This window comes from Aspergillus luchuensis, chromosome 8 (assembly GCF_016861625.1).
Source record: "Aspergillus luchuensis IFO 4308 DNA, chromosome 8, nearly complete sequence".
Lineage (NCBI taxonomy): Eukaryota > Fungi > Ascomycota > Eurotiomycetes > Eurotiales > Aspergillaceae > Aspergillus > Aspergillus luchuensis.
The window spans coordinates 1349025-1368954 of NC_054856.1; the positions used below are offsets into that span (position 1 = coordinate 1349025).

Here is a 19930-nt window from a genome sequence, read left to right on the forward strand (position 1 = left end):
TTAACACTGGATATTCACTCTAGTCTGAAGAATTTTCGAATTACCTGATGCAGCGTTCGCCCCGAACTGAGGCGTCGGAAGCGCAGTTTAGTGATAGGAGATGAAAGAGTGTTTGTTTGTATGTGTCTGATAAAGAAGAAGATCTAAATACATGCAGTAAAACAGATGAAGGAGATGTTGTGTTCGACCTCCCTCCCAGAGGGGAAGGTGCCCGTGGCAGCTGACCCCATGCTATATCTTGTGGCCTCTTTATGGCTCACCATAAGAACCTATAAAGTCATATATTCATTTAGTGAATGAAGGCGAATGATTGAACTCTTAGATGGTTATGTGATCTGAATAGTTTAGAAACCTACGTTGTATAACATACTATATTGGTAAATTACTGCAATACGAAGCTTCTACTACCGGATTATATAACAATAGATGGACAAAGTACTGTACTAGATATTCAGTAATAAAGTGCAGTAAATTATGGCTCATGGTTTTGGACTGTTTTTCTTTTTCTGGCATTTCCTCTCATCACGGGGAACACGGTGAGGATGGAAAGAGTTAGTACTATGAAAGGAATTAGAATAGTGTTTGCTTATCACGAATTTCACGTTTGTGATGGCAAAGAACTGTACAAGTCTGGCCATTACAACACCAGTAGTCAAAAAAGCCCAAAGAACAAAAACATACTTGTTCCGCCGGTCTGGATAACGGCTTTACCGAAGATCCCCACCAGCATGAAGGATTGCCAGAACATGGAAAGGTTGGTAAAGACCCAGATAACACCACCAAGCACTGTCAGACTATGTTAAATATATATTGGTCAACATCTTTCCCCAAAGAACCATGGTAATGGCCAGAGGGCACTAGCATGTCAACAGACTTTTGTCTTTTAGCTAGGGGTTAATTAGTCTTACTAGCCTAGCAGTTGGCTGCCGAGCTGACAGTCTATCCCAACTTGGCCGAGACAGCTGCGTTGGATATCATTGCTTCTATAGTTTTGCAGTATGCAGGGTATTGGAACTCTACTTCAAGTCCAATTTTGTTAGATTATGCTTCCACATTTCTTTGCTTATAACTAAGAGTACCCCGAGTCCGCCAAAACCCAGTGCCCTTATCTCCATATCTTGTCTTCATCTCTGAAAGAACATATAACCCATTTATTGCTTGTCACCAAAGCTCTCGGCCGGTTTGCGGCCGTCTAACGCCTTCTGGGGCATGCTACCTATGGCAAAATAATCAATGGGCAATTCTTATCATGGTGGAAGGAAGTAACTGTACATCGCTTCATAAATACTGCCAGTTTTAAGCAAAGCCCGAGAAAGAAGAGACCTGCAGAGACCAACAAAAGGATGCTAGAAGCGCTACCAAGGCTAGCATGGAGCTCCTTGATCTGTGCCAAGATAGGTCCCAACGGTTCGTTCTTCAAGCATATAAGACCTGTCACAGAATGAGTCTTTGAGCCAGATACGGAGAGAACATATTAGATCACTGTACCTCGCCATATAAGTGCCCACATAAAAAGACTGACACCACAGAGATAGAGGATAAGAGCAAGAAAAGAAGCAATCTTCTGTCCTCTACTCAAACCAGGGGACCTTTGCGAAGCCAAGACTGCTCGTCCCCCTAACACGAGGGCGAATATTGTGAATGCGGTGATTAGATCAAACATTCCAGGCAAGACTGTGTCAACGATGATGCCACCGGCGTTTGTCGTAGATGTATGTATGAGTGACGGATATTCAACGATAACGCGATACAGGGCTCTAAATATCTCGAGATGGATTGTAATCAAGTTGCACGTGCGAATTTAATCCAAAATATACTCTTGATATCCAGAAAAATTCCTCGCATGGACTCAAGGCGCGTAAAATGGCAACCTGGTGGTTTCCACCCCACCGGTCCTTATCTACAGAGGTAGTGGGTCTTAGACGCGTAAGCTGACTGGACGACGAGCAAGTTATATGTGCAAACTTCTGTCTCCCTCGCGCTTTGTTTTGTAGAAAGATTTGATCATAGCTTTCCCGAGTATTGGTTACCCATCTAAAGACGTGCTCCTAATCAGCGATACATGAGGCCCTTACATTGGACACCGGAAAAGTCCCAACTCTCCTCATAATCTTTAATACAAGGATTTAGACTATCTCCTGTTTCCTAATTGGCCAGAATAATACAGATTGATAATTATCAAATTCTGAGCCTACACCGGTATGTTTTCTACATCAATATATTATTTCATTATAGGCCGTATCAACCGGATAGTCAAGGCCATGCTGTCTAGTATTCAGCTAGAAATCTTTATTGAATGTTTCAACTATTATAGTCTAGCTGTACTCTGTTTTCTACCTCATACTCTATTCTCACCTTGTTCAGATCTTCAGCCTATATTTGCTACTGCATATGCACTGATCTTCGAGCCAGTACGATGACTTTCGCTTTCTGTTTTAGTGCTCATCTCTCGCCACTTTTTGCTAAATGAGTAGACCCGAGCACACATTGAGCGACCTGAAGGGATCACTAAGCATGGAGTGAGCGGAAAATTAAATGCCCTGAGCGAAAAACCTGAATAAATTGTACCCTAACTAAATAGTGATGTTCCCCTATCCCGTTCCTCCACTTCTAGTCCACGTTTGCCTGTCATACTCCCTAATAATCCAGCCTTGACATCACGACATCACAAAAATGATGAACGACTGATAGGTGAAACTATCATTTCTTCTGATGCTCAGAGGGCCCCTGGGTTTCAACGTCGTCACGAGTGAAATAATTATATGCCCAGTACGTCCCAGCAACGCCGAGCCCTATCAAGGCACCGATTTGACCTGCAGGATGAAGGAGATTGAATGAAAGAGCTAGTCCTGCACTACTTGGGACGACAGTAACACCTCCTGCCGTGGCTGCCCCCAGGGCCGCCCCTCCTCCCATTCCGAGTATCGCAGTCCCGGGGTCTATACTATTCGTCTTTACCGCGTGATCCCATTTTTGGCGTGCCTCCTTTGGCATGGGATCTTTTGGTCCCAAGTCAATAGGTGGGACATCCGAGGGCAAATGAACCTCGGGGAACCGGATCCCGTCGCCAGTTGTTTGCTCCGATGGCTCGGGGGTGCCCTCATCGGGAGTGCCCTCATCGGGGGTGCCGACAGGACAACCGAAGCGACTGGGATCGGGACAACTGAGGTTAGCCTTCTCCTGATCCGAGTAAGCCGCGTTATCGACCATCGAAGGTTGTCCGGGGAATAAAGCACCGCCCAAGCAGACAGCCTCCCTAGTGATCTCGGGGTCGGCGTAGCGGTGCATGTCCTTGAGAGGGAACTTCTGCACCTGGTGCGCCGCGTCCTGTATCTTCATCTCATGCCAGTTGGGGGTGTGTGCGAGCTGCCTGTAGAAGAACCCAGCAGACGTCTTTACATCCATGCGCTGCTCCGTTGTGAGTGGCACATTTCGGACACTCGCGGGATTCAGCGGACTCCGCTCATGAAATCTCATGGTTTGTTGCAGCATGCCGGTGGCCGAGCTATTGGGGTTTTTAGCTTCCGGGTTGAAATCCGACTCGCGATGTGCGGTCAGTATCACTATTTCGTAGGCCTTGCGGGCGTGTTCGGGTTTGATATGGCCAGCTCTCACAGCTTGCTGTATCTCGGTCGCGCATGCTAAGGCGTGTCTCTCTTTCTCCGGGGTGAGCTTTTGTCCTGGGGCTCTTCTCGCCCAGTCGGTCCATGCCTGGTGGTGTGCGTCTACATCCTGACGCGGAGGCACAGGCAGGTTTGAAGCACTTTCGGAGGTACTGGTAGACATATTGTCGGCGGAGTTGTATGGTGATATGGTCTTGGATAGATATGATAGGAAGGTCAAGGTAAGGATAAGATTTAAGATGATAGAAATGTCGGCTTGCTTTGTGACTTTGAGAGCCAGAAAGGAGTATGATTGAGAAGAGGAACACGCCTGGAATACACGGCCTTCTAGACATCTTATAACCTTCAATACCCAAGGTGAATGTAACCCTTCTTTGCTGTATACTTGAGCAACTGATGCCGCCAAGAAATAAGTTGAACTGATCAGACAGACCACTGCTTCATACGGACTAGCTGGGAAATAAGCGAACAAAAGTGTCGTGCATTAGCGCCATGCTATTCTCAAGTCGGCCAATCGAGCCTTGCCACGCCACCCTTCTCCGTCCGATAGCAAGCCTCACTGGACATTGGTGCCACGTCGGAATGGACAAAGTCTTTGGTGTTGGCTTCCTCAGTCATCCTATGAGGCTGGCGCTTCATTTGGTGTTAGCTCGCAAGAAGCCAGAAAGTTGAAGCCTCATGATCAATTGAACAAGGAGCCATCTGAATCAGATGCCTCAAATGATGTCCCTCCTACATCTTGATCCAACAAGATAGTCAATAATTCCTTTTTCTACCGCTTCCAGCAACATTCCGTGTATTATTAGAGCATATAACCCAATCTAATTAACCACGAGCACAGGTGGGCTAAATTGTTCTTGGTGTCGAGTATGGAACGCGCAAAAGCCTACGAAAAACACCGCTCGCTCATCTTTCGACTCTTCGTCACCGAAGGCTTGACGCACGAGCAGGCCAAGCTCGAGTTTGAGAAATTGGTACTGGAATCCCGGTTGACGTAAGTGGTCAGATGCTAACTATACGCTTATACTTATCAATCCATCCTGCCAGGATGAACCAATGGAAAACCTTGCTACGTAACTTGAGAATCTATAAAAACATCCGGGGCGAGAGCGCCGCTGACGCTCAAACTATCCTCAGTCAAACGCCTGATGATGGACACTGCCTAATCTTTCAGAATGGCGTGCTTCAAGATAATCATGACATTGCCCAGCATAGTCGCAGAAAACAGAAAGAGCCGAAGAAAAAGAAGAAGGCCACTTCTTCAAAGACTAAACGAATCAGTCTACCTTTCAATATCACCGCTCTCAGCAACCCGTCCACTTTCAGAGACTTCCAGTACCTTCTTTTCGCTACTCGAATCCATTTTGAGTGCTCGTTTGACACTGGTAAATGGGCGCCAAACCATCAGGGTCTTTATGCTAGGAGCCCGGATTTCCAAGCCCAGGTGATGGTGCTCAGTAAGCTACATAATCGGATATTCCATGCGTTGAAACACTTAAGAGAGGGACAAAATGACAAAGCTCAAGAATTATTACAAGAGACCTTCCCTCTACACAGATCAGTTGTGAGGTGCTCTCATCACCGACAAATTCCAGACATTCTTGGAATTCTTGTTATGGTCTGGAGATCGGGAAACAAGAAGCTACAACATTCAATTAGGGATGATCTGGTTGCTTTGGCAGCACAGAGCCTCCCGCAGAATGATCCGCGCAGATTGATGCTTGAAAGCCTCGGAAGGTTGGACTTAGACCAAATACGCCCTCTTTACTTAGCATTCGATGCTTATTGCCGTTCATTATGGATGGAACGAGCATCTGGCAGCATTATCAAAGCATATATCTCGTACAACCAAGCCCACTTCCCAAGAACAGACGAGGGTGGATTCTACAGCCTGTACGAGGGAATGACGCTCGGGAGTATTCAAAACACTCTAGCTCAGGTGGACGCCGAGTTAGAGCGATACAGCCATGAGAACATGCTGCTATGGCACACCGCAATCCAGTACCTCTGGAGTAGGAGAAGATACACAGAAATGAGCTACATCTGCGCACATTTATCCAAACGCATCAATCAGCTTGGAACAGACTTCGATTATACTCAAAACAGGCAACTGAACCAGGATGCCGCTACCACTTTTCTTCTTCTTGGTCTATCGTATGAAGTCCTGGGATATCCTTATAGCGCGAGATTGGAATTCGAACACGCGGCTCAACTTCGAGATAAAGTCATTTCTACTGACATGTGGGACCCAACAAGAAAAGCCGCTCTGGATAAGTGGGTCGAGATAGACAGACGGATTGGAGAAACACACACCGCCACCATCAGCAGTAGTTTGATCAAAAAGATGTACAGAACTGGTTCATCTGCCGATGAGCGCGTTCCGGCTCCACCCGCCACAACCTGAAGCCACCAACAGATTCAGGGGATGGGAAGCGTGTGGTTACTTGCTTGTTTAGCCCTAGATGGCCGTACTGACTGGAGTCAGCGACCTGCAGGTAGGTCAGTTCCAGTCATCAGCTTGTTAATGTTAAGTCTGGCCAAAAGTCCAGCTTCCTTGGTTTCTTATGTTCAACTTCCTATATTTTCATTCTCTGTTATCTTACATTCTGGATTGACGAATGGTTCGTCGGAGCTACTCACTACGATTGAGCTAGCAACATCCTCCTCAATCCGAAACTCATCTATCACCGGCGATTCATGTCCAGAGCTCTAGTGTAGAATAATTAGAGAAATATCAATGAAAAATCTGGAGGAAGACTGGATAACAGGCTGACCAGACGAACACATCAGTGATTGATTGCTCTTTGACTCATAGAGCCTGCAAATTAGAAAAGACCATAGCACCATTAGTGAAAATTGCTATCTGTGGCATTACATTAATAATAAAGGTGCTAAGGAGGAAGTTGTGCAGAGAATGGAGGGAGCCTTATAGCTCCTATCTTGTTGCTTTTGCGAGTAGTAGCAGAGGGGCCAGCAAGGGAGGGTTTAGTAAGGGGTTCTTGACGTGGCCAGAAAGACAATGATTTTTCGCATGATGCAGAGCAACTTGCGCACCAAAGATGGCTGTTATCGTACTTTGTAAATATAAATGAAATGTTTTCGGAAGGGTTACCCTCGGATGCAAGATGACAGACAGCAGCTCGTTAAACTATGCATTGTAACGCATTTCTCCTCTAACCTCAGAACGGATACGGTGAGCAGGTCTCATGCAAGGACTCCTTTACGAGCTGGCGTTGGGTGAAATTTAAGATTGGAGGTTCATAATGTACCCCTATATATGTTCAGATTAGTCGGCCCGGGGTTCATATATTGAATCTGGAATGAGACCTGTTGCGCTCTCGCGTCCCATGTGCGAGCTAATTTTACAGAATGTTACCTACCTCACGCTACGCGAATATCCGCTGCTCCCACATGCTCTCATCATGTAGCATTTCAAGGTATAGTACACTATCCTATCAATATCCAAACTGTTTACTGTTTCACCGCAGATCCCTCATCTCACGGGAAGTGAAATCACGATTGGCTAATAGAAGTATACTGATGTGTAGGACAATATTCAGAGCACCGACCGTTCGTCGATCTTCTTACTCTACTGAAGTTCCCAAACCATGGGAAAGAGTGTCTGAGAAGCAATACACCAGACCTCTTGATGGCATGGAGGCTGTAATGAGACAAATCTCTATCAGCCACCCGCCTGGTCGCCGAACATACGACGTTGCTGCTGCTGTCAAAGTCCGGACGCGCCTCACTGCGGATGAGCTAACCAAGAAGGGGCGACTAGCCTGGCAGAACCTACGATACAAGCATCCGTTAATGGCAAGCGCTATCGTCGACGGCAACTGGATATACAATGTGCCATACGGCAAGGAGTTAGAAGCCTGGACCGAAAAAACCTTCCTGTCCGTGGACTCATCCCCAAAAAGGACCGAGGATGTGCTTAATAGCTTGGGTCCAGCGGAACTTCCCATGTTGCTCCATCTCACAGACCGCAATGAGTTCTTGTTGAAATTTACACACTGTCATGCAGATGGCCAAGGGATTGCCATGTGGTACAATGATTTCTTACATGGGCTATCGCGTCCTACAACAGACACCACCCAATGGAAACCTGGAGAAGAGGTCAAGAACCTCCCTCCTGAGACGTGGGATGCGGCTGAGATCCCACGGCTCCCACAATCATGGGTTGAGGATCATCGAGGGTTCTTTCCGAAGAAGCAGCCCAAAGCACCGAAAACCTTATGCTTAGAAGCAAATCCTACAGAAGCGCATCGTCCGTCGATATACGAGTTCGAAAGATACCGATTCTCGGTTAAAGACTCAGAAACTATCATTGCCGGGGCGCGTAAGCGAGGAATCACGCTTACTCCGTTTGCTCATACAGCCATCGCCCTAGCTGCAAAGGAGCAGGCCAATCTACCTGATGGTGTCCAACATAACACAGTCCTGGTTTCAAGCCTCCGGGGACAATGCAAAGGACGGCCTGAACTTGGTAGTCATGCGGTTGCACTGCGCTTTGGATTGTGGCCTATTCAAGTAGGAATTCACGATTTCTCGAAAACGTCCAAGGAGTTGATGAAGTGTTATTCTTCCTACAAGAGCAATATGACGTCGTATATACCGATTATGACAAATGTTTTGGCCGACATGGATCCCGATGTCGTAAATGATGTGATGTCTACGATTATCTTTAGTAGCGTCGGGGACTTGTCGCCCTACATGAGGGCTTCATATGGCGATATTGAGCTGGAGGATTATTGGGCTATCAATCTTCCAGCAAATTCATCAATATTTATCGCTATGGAGTCCCGGTTGGGTCAATTGGAATTGAGGGCTTGTTATAATGGCGCTTTCTATGAGTCGTCTCGCATCAGGTCTTCCTTGGATTTAACAGGCAGGTTTCTTTTGGAGGCTGCTACATGAGCGTAACACTTTGGCATTGGTTCCTAGTTTCAAGTGTTTTCTTTCCCTCTCATACCTGACGAAGGCATGCATTGTAGTATGTGAAGAGTAATAATAATTGGAATGGATTGATGTTCACAAGACGACTCACATGTGTGAGCACCCATGTCGCTATATGCTAGATGACTTGGTAAGCAGACCTCGCTATGGAAGGTGGCATATAAAGCAACTCATGTCTACTTAAGAGTAATGACACATGTATCAGAAGACAGAAGACACAGAGCCATTACAATGACCAGAATCTACATGAAGTTCAGACAACCCCCGACGCAAGATCCTCTGGCAACGCGGCAGCAGCATAATTCTCAATAACCATCGCAGCGACGGTACCACGAAATAGCCCGCACCCATCCCCTGCAACAGAGACAGGTTTGTCCAACAGCCGAAAGTCCCCGATCCCTCTGGTGTACCATTCTGCAGCCTCCAGAGTTAGGTCAATCAACTTAGCCTCGCCGTCCACACCCGTGTCTGGGGACTTATCAGCCAGACGTCATGACTAACCGCTCAAACACCTTGTCAAATTTAGCTGTCACAGACGTATCGCCTTTGTGAAGACCATTGATGGCAATCTTAGAATTAGAGTTGGGCTTCATCATGGCTTTGGTTTCCGGGAAGGTTAATTGGAAGCCAAGACTAGGGACTAAGAATATCAACTGTGTAGTCACTAATAGCTAGAGACTCCCATTAAATACTTTTATGTAGTACAAGTAACAAAGTGTTTTCCAGCACTAAAAGAGATGAAATCATCATCGTCTAACAGGATGAAACCCCGGTCTCTGCTCGAGCAGATTGACCAAGGGTATGAACAGCGTGTGGTTGGAGTCTGGATCGCTATGATACGAGGAAACTTCTTCCCAGGTCACCCACTTCCACTGCTCACATTTGTGGGGTTCCAATAGCTGAAAGGAACGGTTAGCTGAGGGTGTATCAAGATAGCGTCGTTCTGGAGAATAAGGCCTTATGTGAGTTATGTTGCAATAACACTAACCTCCGGCTGCGCATCATCCCCCACAACAGTACAGCCCACAAAAACAGTAACATAGTGCTTCCCCTCTTCTTTCATGATATCATTCGTCGCTGTGAGGAACTGTATGTCGCGGACTTTGAGACCCGTCTCTTCTAGTACCTCACGTGCTGCGCAGTCTTCGAACGACTCGTTGAATTCGAGATGTCCGCCAGGAAGGGCCCATGTACCTGTGTAGAGGCATCAGGAACAGAATTGAGCTTAATGGTACCATCATACGACCAGAACGAACACCCGAACTCTAGATGGGGACTTACTTACCAGCACCATGACTGCTTTTGCGCTGACCAAGAACGATTTGTCCCTTGGGATTGATGACGAAGACGCCTACGCCTACTCGGGGATTCATAATGGGAGTGATTCGTAAGTGCGCATTGATTGAGAGAGGCGTGGAAAGTATTATTCTAATATGAGCCAATTGTGCGAGTTAGAGAGAGTAGAATATCGCTATGTTTCCCAAAGAAGGGACTTTTTACATGATATTTTGCGTCAGATAAGGCGGGGGTGAGAAATGGAAATTCCATTGTAAATACCAGATTGTATTAAATGGCGGGGTTGGGATGGAACCAAACTTGGGCTTATCAAAGCCGAGGTTAGCTACTGTAGTAAATTAAAGACGATGATCTACAGCCATTCGGGTGTCAGGTAGGATGCAATTTACAGGCCCAGAACAAGCAGTATTGTACTTTTCACTAAGGATTAGAATTACGCTCACAGAGAGATCTGTTGACACTAGCCTACATTGGTTGATGGCTGCATGAGGTGGCTAGCAAATACCGAGACTCGTAGTATAAGATCAAAATTAGCACCTAATGTAGACACACTATGAGATCTTCTTATGGAAGTCCTCCAATGAGACATGGGCGCTAAAGTGTATCATAGATTAAAGCCCTGGGATCCAGACTCCTCGTTAACCGCAAGGACAGAGTCCTAGGAACTAGCTTGTAAGATGGCTGGTAGACCATAATGCCGATCACGACCGCTTCTCTGACCGCCTAAAGCGGCAGAACCTAGTCAACCTCGCAGAAAAAAAGTACGGATATAAGCGGATATGAGCGGATATATTTTTGAACAGCTCCGGAAGAGGCGAGTTGCATTCTGTATAATTTGTGACCGCCTTGTTTGACCGCTCCAGGCCGCGGCAGAATATAATGCCATGTGCATGTGAGCCATTGCGGTCATAGGATCTTCACTAGTATGGTAAAGATACCCGGGGATCCAAACATGAATTTGAGATCGAGTGCCGATGCTCTAGCTCTACACTAAACTGATAGACTACTACCACTACAATAATGATTATAATGCCTAAGGCACCAAGACGATCAGGGTCCGCGCGCCAATCATAGGGCGAGCCTAAAGGCGGGGCAGATGACGGCTGATTGGCCGGAAGTGGCGGGCAGGACGTCAAGGGCGTCACCGGACTGGCGGAGGATTGGCCAACCTGAGGCAGGCATGGGCGTGCGGATGGCCTCAACCGCGTCTGGCGCTTTGCTTGATCTTTCCATCATGTGCTGATGTTTATCTTCGTCTCTCATCCATCCGGACCATAACAATAACTGCCATCCCACGTCTTATCCACGCCACACTGTCTCGGCTGTTCAAACCCTCTCCTTATCGTGAAACCTACCACCTAACTAACCGCCCCCGGGAGAAATTCGTGAGAACCTCATCATGTTCCATGCGGTCTGATACGCACAACTGCCACCGTGACACGTGTAAAAAGTGGTCTCAGTTGCAAACATGACGTCGTCTAGCAACCCTTCAACTCTATCCCATAGCCGGGCTATCCCATTCGCGAGTCGGCTCAGCGAACAACTGTCGCAGCGGACCGGGCAAACCAGTTCAGGCACCGATCCCGACCATGCCGGCGACAGAAACACACCTACACTTGGGCCTCCATTGCGTCCTTCACCGAATACTCGCTCGCTGAGCGATGCGGGAAAACCAGTTTCCGCCATGCCGATCAATCACGATGATTCCCGCCCGCCCAGCAAAGATGACTCCTCCCTCTCCTCCACCCCCGAAACGCCCCAGCGGCCGTCCATGCAGAGTCTCTCGTTGAACCTCTCTGCCAGATCCTCCGGACCTTTATCCTTATCCAATCGTGCCCCGCTTTCCCCGAAGCTTGATTCCTCGGCCATCTACGGCTCGCCGGGCTCCGTGCTGCCCCGTCGTTCCCGAGGCCTGGACTTCTCGCGAGCTTGCACCAATCTCCATCACTCGACCCTTGCAGAAGCGTCCCCGGACTCCTCCCCGACTGTTGGCGGGCGCGGTGTAAATATCCCGCAGCGGCGCGGCTCGCCAGCTTCAGTCTCTGGCCTCCAGTTCTCCACCTCGAACCCCGCCGACAAGGCCACAATCTCGAGCTCGGTATCCAGCGTCAACATGATGGAATCCGATACAAGCAGTAGTGAGGAGGATGACGAACCCATGATTGGCGACCGCGACGATATGATGATCACCAATACACCCCAGGCGAAGCGGTTGGGAGGTGGATTGAGTCCGTTTGCTGTAGGGAACGTCTCCAGCCCGGGAAATGAGTGGATGGGCGGCTATTCGCAAGCAGCCGCGAGTCTTATGAGCTTCCAGCGGGCCCGTTTCCGTAAGGGACGAAGCAGGCACAGCTCTAGCAGTGCTAGTGGCAGTTCCAAGCAGAGTCCGGGTCCTCTCTCACCACCCGTGATGAAGAGTATCGAAGGCCAAAATGGGGGCTACTTTGGCGCAGGTGCCCGACGGGCTAGTCTCAGCATGGGTACGCGGGATTTGCGCCTTTCAGATGTCAGCGACGAGGGTGAGAACCGCGGTGCGCGTGGGCAGAGCCCAAGCACGTCGAACTCCGAGGGCGGGCCTTTGGGGGTGATTCGACGGGCCGTTACCCGTCGTGGGAGCTTACTCGTAAGTACTTTATTCCGATCACATAGGATGCATCTGACTCTGTTAGCCAAAAACGAAAACCTTTGCGCGTATCCGGGCGGCATTAATGGAGGAGTCTGCTCCAATTGATAGCGAGGCCAAGCGAGAAGCGGAAGTTATTCGACAAGTCAAAGAGAATGAACCTGACGTTGAAGCGAAATCGCCGCTGGGGGATTTGTCGGCTCTTGACACGTCCACTCCTGTTGCTCACGGGCAAACCCCAGAGGAAATCCCTCCAAAGGCCGGATTGACGACACCGGACGAACCAAAATTCATCGACCAGGCCAACCGAAATTCGGGAGGAGTCGAGTTCTGGAATTCGTTCGACGAGCGCTACCGCACGCCGCCCCCACCCCAACGCCGACATGGAGCTTCATCGGTTTCGGAAGATGACCTTGCTATGGACATCACACCATCTACCACTGTAGGATCGACTACAGAATTTGCTAAACCGAGCGAACGACCCGGCTCGCGCAGTGAAGCATCTCAAGGCGCCCCGGCTGGGTTTGTTGGCGAGTTCAGGAGGAAACGCCGTCGGGATGATGATTTCGATCCGAACCTCTTCAAGCGGCGAGCGGTATCGCCAAGCATGAGCGCACAGAGTAGCCCGGTCATGCCTAATTCACCGGTGGTCAAAGACACGAGTCCCAGCATCTGGGGGCCACCAAGGTCGAACCTTGGCTCGCTGTTCCCCGACCGGCCTGTCACCGAAAATGGACCTCGCAATGGTAACAACCATACCGGAACCCTGAAACGAGTAGGACTGCATGGGATGAATGAAACCAGCGATGGCTTCATGAACATGAGCATTGAGTAGGTTGGCTGAGCCTGTCTACATCATTAAAACTATTAAAACATTCTTCGGTATCGACTAAGGATTCAATGCTGTTAGCGGGATCGGTTGAGTTTGGCGTTATCTTTGCATTTATTGGTGCTATACTTGGGACATAGCTTAACTGCATTATATCTAATCATAATTAACATTATACTGCACACTGAAGTGAATGCATCAGAGTTGCTTGTTAAATCTTAGTGATATAGTAAGTAGTGTTGTAGAAATGCTATACGGACAGCGGCAGGTCAGGGGCCACGTGCGGGCTCGGCGGGACTCGCGCTAACTCCGTGTTGACATCGGAGCTCCATCTGCTCACCCATCCACTGCCCCTCTATCCTTCGTGCTTAATCCCTTACTAGCTTACCTTTACCCTTTAACATACTCAACTCTGGCAGCTGAGTACATTCCATAATCATCCATGGCATCCACAACCGAACTCGCATCCTCCTTCATCGAGGGTGCCCCGCCCGGCGAGGTAGGCAGCTACCCCCTCATGCTCCTATACCTGCATGCCCCCGATCATAGCTAACAGCATCTATTAGCTCGCAGACGTCGTCGCAGGTATGCAATGCAATTCAGACCCTTCATTTCGATCGTTGCCATCAGCATCGTACCCCGCACCAAGCCCATACTAAGCAGCTCTACAGACGTCAAGGCTCTCACCTCCGACGGTCCCGACATCATCCCCTCCCTCGCACCGGCCTTCGAGCGCTACAATGAGACACAGCTGACGACCGTGAAGCTTCCCGGTGCGAGCCAGGAGGTACGCAGCCACATTCCTGATGGTGGAGTCGACCGTCCGTCCTGACAACCTCTAGGTCCTGATCAGCGAATACAACAAGCTCGAGGGAAACCGGTACTTCGATGTGGAAAGTCAGACGTCGTTTGAGGTGGACCATGTCACGCAGGTGGGTGGACATAAGCCATTAGCCATTGGGAAGACAAGGAATTGACAGGGAATAGGAAGCATCGGCAGCACAGTCATACGTCCTGGAGTCTCAGAATGCAGATTTGATGTGCGCACTTTCCCCTTGTATCTGACTCAGTCACAGGGTGTATTGCTAACAGGATTGCAGCAAATCTCTCCTCAAGTCCCTCTCCGCACACGCCACCGAACACTACCGCACCTGCAGCTACGGCGTCTACCCGATCGAGGACGATACCGCTGTGGCCATTGTCCTCGTTGCGAACCGCTACTCGCCCAATAACTTCTGGTACACCACCATTTCAGGTTCTGGATGATGAAATACTAATTGGCGACAGGAACGGTCGCTTCCGCGCCATCTACACTCTCCCCGTGAACTCCTCTTCGACCACCATCTCCGGCCAGATCAAGGTCGATGTGCACTACTATGAAGACGGCAACGTGGCTCTCAACACCAACAAGCCGGTGAATCTGTCGGTGCCATCCGTGGATGCCAGTTCCATCATCTCGCGCATCGCGGCTGCGGAGCGGGATTACCAGGAGGAGTTGAACCGGGCGTTTGTGAGCACGGCCGAGGGAGTATTCAAGGGGCTGCGGAGACAGTTGCCGATCACACGGCAGAAGGTTGAGTGGGAGAAGGTCGGAGGATACCGGCTGGGACAGGATATTGCGGGAGGACGGTGATTGTTGTAGATGTGTAGATTAGCGTTGAACAATTGTGTGAATTTGAAAGTGACATGTCACGTACATCATCCTCGTTGTGATCCTGATGGGGTGAATATGATAGATAAGCGGATACCGAGCCGATATCGCGTACCCGCCATACCAGCAGCCCCTTGGCAAATAGCCTAATTTATTCCTAGTACTTAAAGCGCGTCGTTACCCACCGCCGCCAAATAACACATCTACAATAGACCTTATTACCCCCGCACATATACCCCCAGAGCAATAGAAAGAAGCCAGAATGTTAGACCATTTATACCGCTTCACGCGCACCACCCCAGGTCTCGAAAAGACCCTCCGTCTCGTCCAATCCTTCTGTGTGCTTGCCCTGCAAATACCCACTCTGGAAAATGAGTCCATTTCGCGATTCACCACCGCCAAGACACAGTTTGCTTTGAGTTAGTTCCTCCATAACCCTACGTGGATACCAACATCAACTAGTATTGAACATCAAACAGCAAGACGCTTCCTCCGCTTCTTCAACTTCATCGACTGCTTCAACAAGGCGTTTGCCTTGCTGGGCAGTCCCTCTTCCGCTCATGGTAATGTCATCAAGACAGTCATTGAGATAAGTAAATGGTCCTGCTTTGGATGTTACTTTCTTCTGGAAGATTTGACTCTCGTATGTACTCCCTTCCTTTACTATGTGATCCATGATATAATACTAAAGCGACATGAAAGTTACACGCAACATCCATCTACCCAAACCCATACAACAAAACCATATTAACAGAAGCGAACAAATTCTGGTTCTATGCGCTGGGGTTCTCGATCTTGGGTGCTGCTTTTGATATTACGTTCTCTTCGGCGTCATCTGCATCTAAGACGAAGGATGAGAAGGAGAAGAAGCAAGCTCCTTCTTTAAACCGCTTCTCGCTACTGAAGAAGATGCTCTGTGTTGATGCTTGTGATCTGCTTATCCCTGGTACCTTTTTGGGGTGGATTGAAATGGGTCAGTTAGGGGTTGGTGTTGGGATGGTGATTAGTACCCTTGTTTCGGGGTGGGATATGTGGAAGGCTGTTTGATCTACCGGAGGGGTTAGTGAGGGTATATAGATCTTCATATCATGGTAGATATAGAGTGGAGAGGACAGGTGATCTGCGTAGAGATCTGAATAAACCAGTATCTATCTACTTAGTTCCTAGCTCTATACACCCACCCAGTCCTCCCTCCTCTCTTCCCCAATATCAGGAATCCCCATATCGCCAAATAAACTATTGAACAAAGCCACATCCACCGCATGCAAATCCCATTCTTCACTTCCACCACCACCGCCACTCCCTATGTCATCATTATCACTCCTCTCAAACCCAATCGTCCCATAATACGGAATGTATACATGCAAACTCCTTCCTCCATCTCCTACCCTCCCATCATACTCCCTTCCTCCCTTCCCATCCTCACCCATATTCTCCCTAGCCACATATCCAACGCCCCCAGCAGCACTCTCCTCCACCCCCAGTAAATGCCTCATTATACCCGCCAATTTCCCCGCAATCTCATCCGTCCCTGACCCTGACTCCACCATTTTCTCGATAATAGAGAGTGTCCGCTCCATCATCCCGCGATCACTCGGTCGACTATGCGCGAGGAAACTGACCACTGGAGCTACTCCTTCCTGATGCTCGTTTTGGAGACGACTCGAAGAGTCAATATGCGCAATACACAACACCGTCATCGCAACAAAAGCGATGAAATCCACCCCGCGGCAATAATAGTGCGCTGGATTGGAGGAGCGGAAAGCGATATACCGGGCCAGGATTTCCCGGCTTACGGTTATGATGGTCAGTTTGCTTTGGTCATATGCTGTAGTATCGTGTGATGAGCGGAGCATGTAGGGGACGTGCAGACGGAGGAGGAGCTGATAGTGCGTGAAGTGGGCGTTTAGGCGGAGGGTATTCTGGATGATGGTGGTTTGGGTTTGGTTGGGTGTTAGGTCTGGAATGAGCCACCACTGAGGAGGCATCTGGGCGGCTGCGTTCTGGAGCATTTGGTCAATGTCGTTCGTCAGAGAGAGGTTGTTGATGTCATCGTCTGTGCGGTGGAGGATACGGCCAGCTACGATGCAGTGCATGCGGTGCATGCGGTCTTGGGGTGTGCATGATTTTAAGGATTTTGGGGAGAGGCACCGTGGTTCGAGATTGGTAGGTGGTAGGCCGAGCATGAGGGAGAGGTAGTGGTCCATTTCGACGAGACGGAAACATAGGTAATCTGGATTCAGAGTGTTGCAGGTTGCTGGGTCGAGAGTCTTTAGGGATGATGTGGGGAGTCCGCGGTGGAGCGACAGCATTTGTGCGATGGCTGTGGCTCGGCGGATAGCTAGCCAGGCTTGATGGAGGTTACCAGCGTAGTTCTGGTATTGGGCTTCGAGCATGATGCATTGCAGGCCTTCGATGGAGGGCGTGAGCTCGTCGTTTGTGGTTACTAGTCTGGTGGCACGGGTGACGGCGCGGGTCATGATGTCGTGGTGGGAGATGGATAGGTTGAGGGTTTGGATGGAGGATGGAGGGATGCCTTGGAGAAAGATTGCCAGGGTGAGGAGTTTGCGAGCGATTAGGACGGGGTGGGAGTTTGGTGCTGGTGAATAGAGCATTTCTTGGGGAGTTGGTAGTTTGTCGTCTGTGGAGAGGGAATTAGGGACCCAGATTTCGTAATTCATATATACTGATATGCCAACAGGGAGATTGTAGATATGGTTGAGCTCCCTCTGGCTGGGCCAGGCCGCGAGAAGGTCGCGGTTTATGCTCTCATACGGGCCTCCGGGAATGTTGTTGGTTGGGGACGGCTCCTAGAGGTATCAGCATTGGAAAAATGAAATAAGTATTCGAGGACTGTGCTCACTTGATCTTCTTGGCTGCAGTTTATACTATAGTTGTCGAGTGTTCCGGAAGTTGGGGGAGTTTCGGGGCAGTCCCCAGGAGATACAGCTTCCGTGGCGTTTGAGCGAACCAGCTGTTCCAGGATCCTCTCCACTCGGTCAATTCGCGAATCGACCATATCTTTATTTGTAGTTATAGGGCTATCTGGGAGCTCCTGACTGATGCATTTTGATCCCCGTCGTCTGCAGTTATCGCAGTTGGCATTGGAGTAGGAGCTGAAGATACATCGAACCTTGCGCCGCTTGCATTCCCAGCAGCTCCTTGTGCCCTTGCGGACATTTCTCCGTTTCGCTTGTGAGTGCTCCTCCATGTTCGTTTCAGTCACTATCAAGCAGGCTTCCATGTCTCTCGGTCGAAACTTGAGGGGGCAGGGAATGAGATGCTCTGCGGAAGGATCTCGGACTAAGCTGTTGGATTCGCCCGAACTCGGCGGAATAACGCCATGCTCACATCAGCCCTAGTACAATACGCTATGACGGGAATAATGTCTCGAAAGACGTGTTATATTTACTAAGCTAGATAAACTTCCCCTCTGCGTATCCGTATCACTCTTCTCAGCCGGGTACTCAAGCCTTTCCTTTCCACGCATCAGTCAAAAACTTCTCGACGGGGGTAAACTCGAAGTCAGGCAGGAGATTATTCCATTGATCCGGAACAGCATAGGATCCAGCATTAACCGCCAAAAGGATCCTGCTGGTCATATATTTTGAGGCCACTACCGCCTGCTCGGGCGGAATGGAAGGATGATCCACTGTTGGTGTCCACGACGTCTCCCACGCCCCAGCTTCCAAGTCCTCCGCCTTCACTCGCTCAATGGTAAATGGGAGCCCACCTGGAGATAATGAGTCAGGACATATTTTTATGTATGTAAAGTTGTAGGAAAGAGACCCACCGCGAATTCTCTCCCCTAGAGCGATAAATTCACCGATGGAGATGTTAGAACCCTGGATACCTCCAACCACTGGCCACTCGCCTTCATATTCAACAGCTCTGGCCACAACTCTAGCAATATCCTGAACTGCCGTCAAGGTGATACGGATTCCATCGTCACCATCCACCAAGATCATTCGGCGGTTGGCAAAGTCGAAGGGGGTCCCGATTGAGGGCAGGTGGCGGGCCGATTGATGTGGATGGGTTAGATAGTTGACGAACACGCCGGGCTGAAAGAGGGTATACTCGAGGACCTGATTGAGTTGGGTTAGATGTTCCGCCTGGTGGGATGTTGTACGATCGTACCTTCTTATCCTTGTTCAGCTCTTGGAGATACCGGCGCGTTTCGCCTTTGTAGGCATACCAGTCCAGGTAGTCCAAGCGGGAGCTGTACAAGGTTAGTGTTTGGATGATAGTAGAAGTGGAATAAAAAATCTCACGAAGCCCATTCACTCGGCGCAAAGCGCTTCACTCCCGCCTGAACAGCCGCATCGATGAGGTTCTTCTGAGCGGTGCTTCCGGGATCATCCTGCGTAGTGATAAAGGAGAGAACGGTGTGCACTTCTTGAAGAGCCTTGGTTAGTTGAGTGGTGTCGTTGTAGTCGACATTGATCCAAGTGATGCCTTCGGTAGGTTCTTGGGCTAGAGTATCCTGCATAGACTGGTTATTGTAAAGATACTTCCATTGACTACGCTGCCCGGACACGACGAACCTTTCTAGTCAGAACAATGATTGTATGCTTCTTCGCAGCAATAAGGGCGTCGATAACCTCTCGGCCAACACCTGTTCGAGTGTCAGTGATATAACTGGTAAGACCAGGAACGATGGAAAAGTTCACCGCCGGAGCCTCCAGCAATTGCAACCTTGACCATTTTCGAAGTGGGAATGAGAAAAACCGTTGAAGTATAGAAGTCAATAACTCTTATGGTTTGTGCGAACTGGAATTGTATCTGTTGGGCTTAACGGTGCCGGAGACAGCTTATTTATATATTAGCTTGGACCGAGAGTTCGGCCGAAGTTATGGCACCATCGAATATCGAATCTTGAATTGATCTCATCCTTTGTATGACAAATTTACTTGCTTTGATGATTAAGATAGCTTCTACAAGGAAGTTTC

At 49.1% G+C, this 19930-nt stretch overlaps 10 protein-coding genes across 10 annotated transcripts; 5 read left to right on the plus strand and 5 right to left on the minus strand.

The window, feature by feature from the left end:
* Nucleotides 1-1151: 1151 nt before the first annotated feature.
* Nucleotides 1152-1663, minus strand: AKAW2_80479A (uncharacterized protein; the record flags this gene model as incomplete). The annotated part of the gene is made up of 3 exons (XM_041681504.1): nt 1152-1216; nt 1273-1431; nt 1489-1663. 3 exons carry the CDS (start codon nt 1661-1663, stop codon nt 1152-1154), a joined length of 399 nt encoding a protein of 132 aa, XP_041548440.1.
* Nucleotides 1664-2700: 1037 nt separating this feature from the next.
* On the minus strand, nt 2701-3786 carry AKAW2_80480A (uncharacterized protein; the record flags this gene model as incomplete). Its single annotated transcript, XM_041681505.1, has 1 exon — nt 2701-3786. The coding sequence occupies one exon, from the start codon at nt 3784-3786 to the stop codon at nt 2701-2703; it is 1086 nt and encodes a 361-aa protein (XP_041548441.1).
* A 706-nt stretch (nt 3787-4492) lies between these two features.
* AKAW2_80481S (uncharacterized protein) lies at nt 4493-6027 on the plus strand (the record flags this gene model as incomplete). Its single annotated transcript, XM_041681506.1, has 2 exons — nt 4493-4617; nt 4671-6027. The coding sequence occupies 2 exons, from the start codon at nt 4493-4495 to the stop codon at nt 6025-6027; spliced, it is 1482 nt and encodes a 493-aa protein (XP_041548442.1).
* A 1250-nt stretch (nt 6028-7277) lies between these two features.
* Nucleotides 7278-8543, plus strand: AKAW2_80482S (uncharacterized protein; the record flags this gene model as incomplete). Its single annotated transcript, XM_041681507.1, has 1 exon — nt 7278-8543. One exon carries the CDS (start codon nt 7278-7280, stop codon nt 8541-8543), a length of 1266 nt encoding a protein of 421 aa, XP_041548443.1.
* Nucleotides 8544-9328: 785 nt separating this feature from the next.
* Nucleotides 9329-9955, minus strand: AKAW2_80483A (nucleotide triphosphate diphosphatase NUDT15; the record flags this gene model as incomplete). Its single annotated transcript, XM_041681508.1, has 3 exons — nt 9329-9481; nt 9571-9776; nt 9868-9955. The coding sequence occupies 3 exons, from the start codon at nt 9953-9955 to the stop codon at nt 9329-9331; spliced, it is 447 nt and encodes a 148-aa protein (XP_041548444.1).
* Nucleotides 9956-11346: 1391 nt separating this feature from the next.
* Nucleotides 11347-13336, plus strand: AKAW2_80484S (uncharacterized protein; the record flags this gene model as incomplete). The annotated part of the gene is made up of 2 exons (XM_041681509.1): nt 11347-12501; nt 12548-13336. 2 exons carry the CDS (start codon nt 11347-11349, stop codon nt 13334-13336), a joined length of 1944 nt encoding a protein of 647 aa, XP_041548445.1.
* Nucleotides 13337-13772: 436 nt separating this feature from the next.
* On the plus strand, nt 13773-14963 carry CAP1 (F-actin-capping protein subunit alpha; the record flags this gene model as incomplete). Its single annotated transcript, XM_041681510.1, has 7 exons — nt 13773-13829; nt 13897-13915; nt 14002-14117; nt 14173-14262; nt 14318-14370; nt 14431-14568; nt 14618-14963. The coding sequence occupies 7 exons, from the start codon at nt 13773-13775 to the stop codon at nt 14961-14963; spliced, it is 819 nt and encodes a 272-aa protein (XP_041548446.1).
* A 280-nt stretch (nt 14964-15243) lies between these two features.
* AKAW2_80487S (PEX11 domain protein) lies at nt 15244-16028 on the plus strand (the record flags this gene model as incomplete). The annotated part of the gene is made up of 3 exons (XM_041681512.1): nt 15244-15400; nt 15461-15624; nt 15684-16028. 3 exons carry the CDS (start codon nt 15244-15246, stop codon nt 16026-16028), a joined length of 666 nt encoding a protein of 221 aa, XP_041548447.1.
* A 122-nt stretch (nt 16029-16150) lies between these two features.
* On the minus strand, nt 16151-18225 carry AKAW2_80486A (uncharacterized protein; the record flags this gene model as incomplete). The annotated part of the gene is made up of 2 exons (XM_041681513.1): nt 16151-17791; nt 17845-18225. The coding sequence occupies 2 exons, from the start codon at nt 18223-18225 to the stop codon at nt 16151-16153; spliced, it is 2022 nt and encodes a 673-aa protein (XP_041548448.1).
* Nucleotides 18226-18448: 223 nt separating this feature from the next.
* AKAW2_80488A (uncharacterized protein) lies at nt 18449-19685 on the minus strand (the record flags this gene model as incomplete). The annotated part of the gene is made up of 6 exons (XM_041681514.1): nt 18449-18714; nt 18775-19066; nt 19119-19200; nt 19253-19464; nt 19526-19596; nt 19652-19685. The coding sequence occupies 6 exons, from the start codon at nt 19683-19685 to the stop codon at nt 18449-18451; spliced, it is 957 nt and encodes a 318-aa protein (XP_041548449.1).
* Between the last annotated feature and the right edge of the window lie 245 nt (nt 19686-19930).